Here is an 11520-nt window from a genome sequence, read left to right on the forward strand (position 1 = left end):
ACAGGACGATGCCGTTGAGTCAAATAATCAGACACGTTATGCCGGCACGCGTGTGGCAAAGAGTTAAATTATTGTGTAGTCTTCTTCCGTGTTATTTAGTGGCTCACATCGAAGACCTGGGAAAGTCGGTAAAAACTTGGACAGTTAATTTTTCATATTATATCTGTATTTGTGACATAAATTTGTTACAGAATCTCAAATAGGTTTTCTTTTTGCACTATTTACTTTGAATTACACTGCATTCTTTCATTGGAATATAAATAGATTATGTGTTTAGAACTGCGTGTGTACGGGTTTGTTATAGATTGAATGCACACAGAACCTATGATAGCTTGATAAAATTTATTTTTATTTTACTCAAAAAAATACTTTATAGTTCTGGAACTTTCCAAAAACATGCTCGTATAGCTTTTCTCAGTATCACAGAGCACAATAAGTAGTACACTTCACACTACTAAGTAAGAACATAGAAGCAAGTCTATTTAACATTCAGTAAATGGCTATGTCATTAATTTGGTAAGATATCACCAAGTTGGCAACGATTTTGGCGAGTAATTTTTGTCGCCGACGCTAAACTTGGCGATCATTTGGCGGCATTATTTTCCGCTCCCTGTATCATTGTAATAGATATAGTAACTGAATAACTGTAATTGACTTCGTATGCAACTCTAACCGCACCCGGCCCTCACATACGGTCCAGTAACTTCTAGAAGTGCTAGGCATTTCTCAGCGGCAGGATGAAAACTATATAATACCGGAGAGAGCATCTGCTCTCAGTAGTTGTAGTTGCTAGTTATTCAGCGTGAGTTCGTAGTACTGAGATATCTCCGGATTAGCTTCGCTCTTTAGATGCGCTGTGTTTAATATCCTTAATAGTTTGATATGTAACTACTGATGACCCTGTGATTCTGTGAAGAGTTGTATACTGTCTGTCTACAAGAAGAACAGCCCCGCCTGAGTGTCTGGCAGGTGGCGGTCGCTATAGCAACAAGGCTAGTATATTTCAAATAGGGGCGAACCAAGAGTTGTCATTTCATTTTTAAATGCGCCAAGGTGCCAAATAAAAAAGTAAATCTTCAAGGACACCCCTTCGGAAAATGAGTCAAGGTCGTTTCTACGGCAACAGACAGCTGCAGACTAACTGGCGAGAGCTTTTCTTATGATAGACAAACTGTAACTATTTTTGTGGAAATTTCGAGGACTATGAAGTGTTTCTTTTTGCCAAAATATATTTTATCAAACTATCATCAGTTCTGTGTGCATTCGGTCTAATACGAACCTGTACACACGCAACAATATGCATTTTTTCTTTAATTATTGAATAAAAGTGAATGATCTTCTTTGAAAATATAGGACAGCATTAATACAAACTGAAAAATCGAACATGAAACAAATAAAATTAAAGTACTTTGTGAACCAAAATATTTCTTATGTATATCAAAGAATCAGTTAATTTGATGTTAAAATTATATGTTTTATTTCTATGAAGAAATTAATAAAGACTTTATTTTCAGCCTACTAGGTTCAAATATGCAACACTGACATTAGCATTATTACGAGTGGTGTTCATTCCGTTGCTGATGCTATGCAATGCTTATCCAAGAAAACATTTGCCAGTCGTATTTGATAGCGACGTAGATTTCATCATCATTGTCATCTTTTTCGCTCTCACGGGTGGATATGTATGTACAATAGTCCTCACTCAAGGTCCAAAGTAAGCACATAATATTTTTCTATCTTTTTACTTACATTCTTTTAACTGGACATAAAATTTATTAATGCAAAATTTTAGAATTGTTATAAAACACAATTCTTTTAAATTAAGGATTTAATCATTCAACTATCAGGGCAATAACCTTTTCAGCTTTTCAAAAAACATAAATGTCTTCAGTGAGCATTAACTCGGAAAGCTAGGTTCCCATTTATTCAACTAATACCAATGGCTAGATCACTTAATGATCTGAAGTAACACAACTCAAGAAGGCTCAGGTATTAAAATAGCTTATTGGCAAGTTAAAAGGTTTCTGTAGAGTTATGTTGTCAGCATAGTTAGGAGGATGGAAAATCATATAAATATATATATGTCAAGAAAACTCTGGAACCTGTGAGAAGAGATGAATTTAGGGGTAGATCATCAAATTTAGAATGTTAATTTTGAGATCATCAATTATATTTTGAAACAGCTATCATATTTTGTTGTATCTTACATATATATTAAAATAAAGTAATTAAAAGTAAATTAAAAAGTCTATGATTTGCGCTAAAGCTGCAAAGTAATAAACTAATAAATCATAATAATTTATAATAAGAAAACTTTCCATATACCATCTCCAAGGAACACAAATTCAATTTAAAACTATGAATGAAAAAAGGTTTCAGTCAGAATTTAAATAGTAATTTCAATCTCCTTGTTTAAAAAACCTTTTTTAACCCTTGAAAAATTTTTTTTAAAAAAAGGAGATTGAAATTACTATTTAAAATATTAATTTCAATTCTGATTAAAAACCTCTTTCATTCATTGCTTTGAATTTGAATTCCTTGGAGAGATGGTATATGGAAAGTTGTCTTATTATAAATTATTATGAATTTATCTATTTATGTATTTTTTATTATGCAACTTTCAGAGTTATTGCAACAAGAAAGATTTGATGAATTGTTCAATAATAAATTTATCAACAGAAATTTACACTTTACATATGATTGAGTATGAGCATTTTTGTCAATTAAACTTTAACTCCCTGCTCAGTTTTTCACATATAAAGCAATAATATTATCAAAAGTTGATAAAAACTCATTGGTATGCTGTATATTTTCAAAAAAAAGAAAGAGAAAATTGATATTTTGAAATAATAAAAATGCACCTCGGAGGCAAAAAAAATCAGAAATTTCTGGATTTTCGATCATTAGTTTAAATCTTACTAGATTTAAACTAATGATCGAAAATCCAGAAATTTCTGATGACATGTAGAAATTATAAAGTTAAAAATATGAAATAATTATTTATTGAAATATGAAAGTAATTCATGATATTGATGAAGTCAAACTTTACGAAAAAACTCAATATTTGTTTGCTTTATTAAATATTTCTTTCAAATGTAAGTTGTTTATATTGTTTCTTTTCTTTTCTTTCCTCTTCTTTTTTTTTTTTTTTTTTGACTGCGTGCGTGTGTGTGTTGTTGGGGGGGGGGAGGTTTTTTTATCTTTAATTTTATAGAACAAATATAATTTCTTGTTCAAGTGAAAAATTCCATTGCTCATGTCGTCTAACTACCGTGTAGGGAATTCCTGCTAAAACTGACTAGCGAATCCTTTTCTCAAAACGGTGCGAATATTTCCCGGTTTTAAAACTATACCACAGATTTCGCCCTAATTTCACAAATTCCATAATCCAATTAATAGAACTGGATTATGCTTCTGATAATCGAAGAGCTTCAAATTCGCAGCCATCATCATCATCATAATCACTATAAAATGCGGTAGCTGCCCATAATTATGCCAAGCATTTTTTAAAATATCAGCAGGCACGTCCTCCTGTGACCTTGCGAGGCTCTATACAACAGATTCGAAGTTAACATGCGAACTCGTCGGAAGATATAGGGCTATAACTGTGAGATGAGTTCTATTGAATTGACCAAAAGTAACTTTCAACGTTAATGAGTTCCATGAAATCATCTGCAAATTGTTCAGCTGTTTCATTATCAACTGAAGCTTTTTCACCTTATATTTTTATTTTGCCTTATACCATGGCGATTTTTAAATTTGACTAATCAACCTGTCGAATATGTACACTCAGTTTTAAGTCCATTTTCTTCTTTAAATATTTTGCAGTATTATATATATTCAGTAAAACTGAAGTTTGAGCTGCAAGAAAGATTAGCGCGATTTTTCTGAACTTTATAAACAACACAAGTACTTATTTAAAAAATAGGACCATCAAAGTAAAAGAAAAATTTATTATATGAAAATCACACTGAAGCATATAAATATTATATATTGTTTTTGAGTGTTGCTTGCCATGTTTATCTGCTGAAAAAAGATCTTTCGTTATTTGAAAAAGTTCTGGTTTAACCTTATAATGTATTTTCTCCCTCCTTTCCGCATGCCTTGGCGATATAACGGTAGCACACTCGGCGCGTATTCGAGAGGTCCAGGTTCGAGCTCCGGCGACGGCATTGCTCTTTTTCATGTCCCCTGCTTCAAATAAAATCAAATGATCTACAGTGGCGCTCGAACTAAAAGGTGCTGGAAGATAATTCGTCACTACCAGATTTGGCGATTGGGTTCCAAATCTGGGATCTACAGTAGCGTCCGAACTAAATGGTGGTGGACGATAATTCGTCACCACCAGGTTTGGCGACTGGGTCCCCTAATCCCCAGTCACCCTTTAAAAGGGGGAGTATATGAGGTATTTTCTCCCTCCTTTCACCATGCCGTCGTGGTCTACCGATAGCACACTCGGCGCGTTTTCGAGAAGTCCAGGTTCAAGTTCCGGCGAGGACATTTCACATTTTTTACATCTCCTGCTTCAAAATAACCTAATGACTCTACAAATATATTGCAGAGAAAAACTGCATATGTAATATTTCCAGAGATTTAGCATCCCCTTTATAGACTGCTTTTACTTTGCATGTTCACACTGTTTCCTCTTGATTTCACTAAAGTAGGGTTTTCCTACTTATCTAGCCTCTTCACTTTTATGGGGTTTCTCATTTTACTTGATATGAATACCTTATAAGGTATTTTCTCCCTCCTTCCCGCATGTCTTCGTGGTGTAACGGTAGCCCACTCGGCACTTATTCGAGAGGTCCAGGTTCGAGTCCCGGAGAAGGCACTGCTCATTTTTCACCTCTCCCGCATCAAAAAACCTAATGACTCTGCAACCATTTTCTGATTTCTTTTCCCTTCTTCAAGTATCTGAAAACTCAAGATCTCTCGCGCTTTAGCCATTAATATTTATTTCAATATTTTATTATTGGTCCATTATCTCCGTTTTTGACAGATTTACTTATTGTTAGTAATAGCTGCGCAATTTCTGAAATTTGTTTAATATATTTTCCAGGCAAGTTAAAGAAGAACACCATGAACTAGCTGGTTCACAATTAGCATTCTTTCTTGGAGTTGGACTGATGCTGGGATCTGTGTCTTCATATGGACTTGTAGTTCTGCTTTAACAGATCAAACACTGAGTGTTCTTCAAAAGGCAGCTAATATGAAAAAGTTGAGTGCAAAATTATTTTGCAGCATTAGCATTTATAAGACATCTGGCAGAACAAACACCACCAAAATAAAAAGTGCAATAAGTACTGCTGAATCAGGGAAACTTTTATGGTTGCCATAAACACATACTATTTAAGTGTATATAAAAATAAACGAGAAGAAATAAAAATTTTAATCCTTTAAAATTTCGTGAGTGTCATTTTATTTGAAAACTATGTTGTTCACTACAACCATTAAACATGTGTGGCTACTACACACATGAAGCATGGTTATTGCATAGAGATATTTTAATTTTAAATTTGACATTATATTTGCTAAATGTTTCTTTTTTCATAATTATTCTTCCTGTGGCTACTGCAAACTTCACCTGTATAAAGGTAACTAGCAAAATATTTCTAATCAACAATGTTGCTTTAATAAATATAAGACCAGGGATTAATTTCTAAGATTAGAAGTGCCGAAGTCCTATGGAAGACCGTCAGCAGAGAGGAACAAGAGTAAATAAATAAATAAAATGACTATTAAACTCATTAATAATTTTTAAATTAAATAGTTAATTATTATCAAAGTAATTAATAGCTATTTAATTAATGTTTATAAATTGTTATTTTATCAATAATTATTTTATAATTAATTTATAATTGATAATCATTAGATAATTCATTAATTATAATTTAATTGACAATTATTAGATAATTAATTATTATTTATTGAAATAATTAAAGATTGAATTAATTAAATAATTAAAATTAAATAAAATGTAAGATAAATTGAAATTTAACAAGCGATTTTTAATATAATTTTACTGTTAAAATAAAATTTTCGAGATAAAATTTCTACTGAAATTGTTACTCAATTACATAAAAGAAGTGCCGCAGCCTTCTTATTCAGCGCTCCGGCTAGAATTATGATTTATTACAAAAACTAAGAAGCAGCGGACCCGATATCCGGTGGGCTCCGGTCCGATTTAAGCTCTGATCGTAGGGAGAAAGTTTTTTTATAACCACAAAAATTAAATATAAAGTATAGCCTATGAAAATTCCAGGGCGAAACAGAATGAGGGTATGAGTGGGTGGAAACAGAAAATGAGGGGAATCTTGGTGAGAGAGAACGTTCACTTTGACCGCAGCTCTCTGCTGATATAATTATAGCCATTAAGCAGATGTATGTCAGGGGTAAAATGAGTCCTGAATCTGACTCCTAAGGATGAATGTAAAGTTGCTGGTTGCGCTTTTCCCCCATTAATGGGTACTGTGGGAAAGACGATGTATAGGACGTGCTTGAGCAGTTTATCTCAGTATTTCATTCTCTTTGTACTCGCTATCCCTTACCGCATATTTAAGAACACAAATTTTCCTTCCTGAGAGGATAATTAACTGTAAGCATCGATAACAATACACTAGATACGATGGCATGGCGAGAAACTTACTCGTTCCTAAACAAACTCCCTTAAATTTATTGCTCCTGGAGCTCATCTTATTTAGGGTTCCGGTGCGCTTCGGCTAAAATTGTAATTTATCTTAAAAAATGAGAAGTACCGGCGCAATTTAAGCACTGATAAGCACAGACTTAAGCATTTTGTTGTTAGTAACAGCTGTATAGAAAGGTTTTAATAATGGGATATATACTTCTGTTTATTAGATAAACAATTTTAATAAACTGGTTTACCTGGAAACAAAAGCCTTTATTTTCATCATATCTGATAACCTACTGTTTAACTATATCACTTCGATATATGTTGTATTTAAACTACTAAATTTAATTTTAGTAGCCTTTACACTTACTCATGTTCCACTTCATAAATTAAACACTCGAAATTTATATATTTAATTATTTGAAATTTATAAATTAAATCAGTGTGTTACTTACATATTTAAACTTGTTAATTAATGCATGCATATAAGTGATTGCTTATCAATTATTTTTATTTCTAATCAAAAACAAGATTGTATACTTATTATCCATAATGAAAATCATCATGACATCTTTCGTTGCATTATTTCTGCCAACTATGTAAACATGGCTGGTAAAATATCTTTTGGAGATGTATATACACTGAGAAAAAAAAAAAAAAAAAAAAAAAAAAAAAAAAAAAAAGGGGGGGGGGGACACTTCTATATCTCTCGTTCTACTGGGCCGATTGACGAAATTCAACTTGCGTTTTTCATGTCTCGAAAGCGCTGACTTGGGATATATATTAAATTTATATATAGCATTGTTCTAAGGTATTCTGACACAAAATCGGACTTTTTCTGAAATAACATGTCAATTTTTTTCTATATTTCGATTCTACGACTCAAATTATTCCCAAACTGCCAAGTTTTGTAAAAATCACGCGAGTAGTTTTTAAAACATTAGTTCTCAAAATTTTAGCTCCTCAATGTTAATTTAATTTGATATATATTTATTAATATCTCTCATTTTTTATTAAACTTAATTGATTCCTTCTTCCAGAATTCGAAATTTAGGTTCATTCCAAATAAATTCGTCCATTTTTTATCATATTTTTAAATAATTTTTCGAAAAAACATTTGAATTATAACCTATAAAATTTTTGCCATTATCTTAAAGTAGAAGGATTTTTAAGCATTTCTTCTTTCTGCCAAAAATTAGAGTTTTTTATTCAAAACTTCCTGGGATATAAGTGAATTTACATTTTGGCGCGTTTTATTAAGAGCGATAATAACGAAAATGTAGTGTATGCACTTTTTAAAATTATTTGAAAGTATGAACAGTGACTTTTTTCCGGGTCGTACACAAAGAAAAAAGGGAAATAGGTTGCTATAAATTAAGCAGTTTGCCAAGTGAATTATTCTTGGCGGAAACTAAAAAAAATTGGGCAAGATAAATTTTTAAATTTCTCCATAAATTTCTCACCAAAAATTACAAAATTTAATAGCTAGGCATAATTTGAGTCGCAGAATCGAAATATGGAGAAAAATTGGTATGTTATTTCAGAAAAGTCCGATTTTGTGTCAAAATACTTATCTCAGAACAATGCTAATACATATCCTAAGTCGCGCTTTCGATACATGGAAAAAGCAATTTGAATTTTGCCAATCGGCCCATTAAAACGGCAGATATAGAACCGCCTTCCCCTTTTTTTTTGCAATGAACCTTGCATGCCTTCTGCACACTGCGTGATAATTTTCAAAAACATTATAGCATGTAATATGTGCAAGGTAAGATTAATACATCTGATCCATTCTAACTTTGATAAATATATTTTTTAAAAACATGTCATTTTTACATTCATTGCTTTGGTACTGCTTACAGATGATGCAGAAATTATATTATTTGTTAATGCTCTTTTCTGCATACTGTTGGAAAATTTGCATTCTCCCTTGCGGCTGCACAATGCTGAAGATGCTTAGTTCAACACTATGTAGTCCCGCGGTAGAAGCCAAGATGTCTATGTGTGTGAGAGAGAAGACTGTGTGTCCTTCGGACGTCGTTGCAGAAAAGTGAAAAACACAATATTTAACTAAACGTGGAACAAAGCAATTGATGCACAAATTTTATATTTAATATTAATTAATTTTACATAACTTTATAGTCATATTACATGTATTTAGATACGTATACATGCATAAGGATCTCTTCAATATTTAGTAGATTCTTCACGAGCTGCGATGACACCCTTGCAGACCGTCAGCACAAAAGATACCAATTTCTGAATGTAAGCATGGCTAGTTTCATGGAACCAAACCCTAATACTGGTTTCCTGATGCAGTTTTAAGCTTAATAGCAGTTTTTATACCCATTATATGCCAACAATTTTCAACGGGATTCAGATCAGAACGATACTCAGGCTAGTCCAAAACTTTGTAAGCATCTAAAGTTTTACTAATGCTTATTTTATTTTTAAAACTTTACTATCCTCTCTTATTTTCCACTTACGGCCAAAATTAAATGCGTTAACTTGTTTATTCAAATTGTAATTGCTAACGCCCAAGTATTTAAGTTGTGGCTTTTTGCCAAGATTTTGACAGAGGGAAAGTGAGCCGCCTTGCCACTGCATTCTGCACGAGTTCTCAATCAGCTGCTGCCTGCCTTTAAGGCCAGAGGTTTAGTCCTCTCGTTATTTAAAACGTACTGTAGTTTCGGCAGTTTGCGTACTACATACGTAATAATTTAAAAGGCCAGTCTTAGCAATAGGCCATTGTGTTAAACTAATTCAAAGTTAGCTCTTTAGTTAGTTAGTAGTTTTTATATATTTTTACGTTCAGACCACAAGTGGTTGGTCTTTGTACCCCGAAGTGTGGGAGCAGCTGTATTATTGTGGAAAATAAAGGGTAATTAAACCCTTCTCATCTTGTTATCTCTTCAATACTCCTTAAGATATAGTTTGTAGTCAAACTCCCTGTCCAGTCAGGACACGTCATGTTTCCAAAATAAATTAAAAGGAATACAAGTCCTGATAACTTAATACCAGATTTTGTTATTTTGTTAGATAGGTCTGCACCTAAAGGGGGGAAACAGGGAGAAAATGACTTTTGAAATAACCGCTACGTTGTGAAGATGAAAACCTGTAAATGAGGTAACAAAATCATGCATGAATAAGTTAGATCGTACTTACCGATTTTGCTGTATAACAGAGTGCAGAATCGTATTGAAAAATACAATTTCCAGCACCTTTAAAATGATCCCGAATAACTGGTTTTAAGCAGTTCTCCAAGATCTGAATGGACGGATTCACAGTTCCAGTTATAAATTTCAGAAGTCCAACCCCTTTGCTGAATATGCATCCTCATACCATTTGCTTGTTGAGAATTTCACAGTAGGCAATATGAAATCTGGAGGATAAGCTCAATTTTTGAGTCTCCGAACATACTACTTAATGTTCGATTCATGTAGGTTGAATTTAGATTCATCCCCAAAAATTACCTGCTCTTTTGCCCATGATATATATTTTGGTGTCTTCTTTATATATATAAATAAAGATTTTTTTGGGGGGGATGTCCATCCAAACCGTACTCCGAAAGGTGTATTTGGAAAGCTTGTGCGCTAAAATTAACATCACAGTCTTTCACAAATTTGACTTTTAAATCAGCAGCACTTGCATGATTCATAGCTGAAACGGAGATACCTCTGTTTTAGATATCAATCATCAGATTTTGTGGTCACCCTCTTTCAGCTTGATCCGGCCCTTCTCCCAGCATCACCAGTTTTACGTTCCAATTTAACTGCCCTCGATATATGTTATACATTTGATACACGAATATACGTTGTTTGGCTAAAGAAAGTGCCACACATTCTTTCCCTATCATCAATTGAACATACAGAGGCATCCTTTCATTGCTTAAAAATCGAGAGGATTGACAGTTTCCCTCTTTTGCCGCATTGTTTATCGAAATTGGATGACGCAATATCATGATTGAAATCAGAAGATACAATATGAAAGTGGAATGATCTCATATCTTGCTTTGCACCAAATAGGATAATTTTATGTGAACAAAATAATGCATTAACATTACAAAATGTTTATTTTCAAGCTGATGGAGTTTTTTTGGGTCCATGACATAGTTATTAAGTCAATTTGTATACAATTGCATTTTTTGATCCCTAAAAATCTCAAATTTCCTCACAAAAAGTGCATTATTATAACGCTTGCAGCGGGTCAGCACAAAAGATACCAATTTCACAAAATAATTCTATTAAAGCGCAAATTAACTCTTCAATACAATTGACAACCTCTATTTTTGAGTTGCAATAAAATATATATGGCTCACATCAGAATTACTAAAAGAAAATAACCTCATTTAAACATTTTACAGCAAATTCCCCTCCCAACACATAGAACATGCAATAACATAAGTCTGAATCACATCATTTATTTAATGTATTCATATTGCAACATTCTGTGCTCTGAATGCTTTAAAGGAAAACAGCAGTTTATCAATAATTGATAAAATTTTAGAAAAAGTATGAATTAGAATAAAAAGTAAATAAAAAACAGCTTTTAATGGAGAACGTTTTGGTCATGCAATTATTTCCTTAAATATATTTTTTACTAATAAATTTTATTTCAGAATAAAAATCATTAAGTAGCTAATACTATCAATGAGTGTGTGTGGGTATTTAATTATGGCAAAGCACATGAGGGCTATTTGCCTAAGGGGAGGGATGCCTTCATGGAGGACTTTCTAAGGGAAACTGGCTCATATACATGTTACACATGGGAAAAAACATGAAAACGCCCATGCAGCCAGCCCGTTCGCGGGATTTGAACCTCGGACCGAACTACCAGTGTTCAGTGACATTACCGCTCGGCCGCTGGTGGGCAATACTATCAATGAAAAA

At 32.9% G+C, this 11520-nt stretch overlaps 1 protein-coding gene across 2 annotated transcripts in view; it reads left to right on the forward strand.

Annotated features, from left to right (window-relative positions):
- Positions 1–5402, forward strand: part of LOC118194480 (equilibrative nucleoside transporter 1-like) — a 72338-nt gene extending 66936 nt beyond the window's left edge. For both annotated transcript variants that reach the window (XM_035365634.2, XM_035365628.2), the window contains 2 exons: positions 1515–1714; positions 5060–5402. In XM_035365634.2, coding sequence (XP_035221525.1) covers positions 1515–1714; positions 5060–5171 — 312 coding nt within the window. In that variant the 3' untranslated portion in view covers positions 5172–5402. The remainder of the gene's footprint in view (positions 1–1514; positions 1715–5059) is intronic.
- Positions 5403–11520: the final 6118 nt, after the last annotated feature.

The sequence above is a fragment of the Stegodyphus dumicola genome, chromosome 11 (genome assembly GCF_044657685.1).
Source record: "Stegodyphus dumicola isolate Sdum_Otavi_A_Nest chromosome 11, ASM4465768v1".
In the NCBI taxonomy this organism is placed as follows: domain Eukaryota; kingdom Metazoa; phylum Arthropoda; class Arachnida; order Araneae; family Eresidae; genus Stegodyphus; species Stegodyphus dumicola.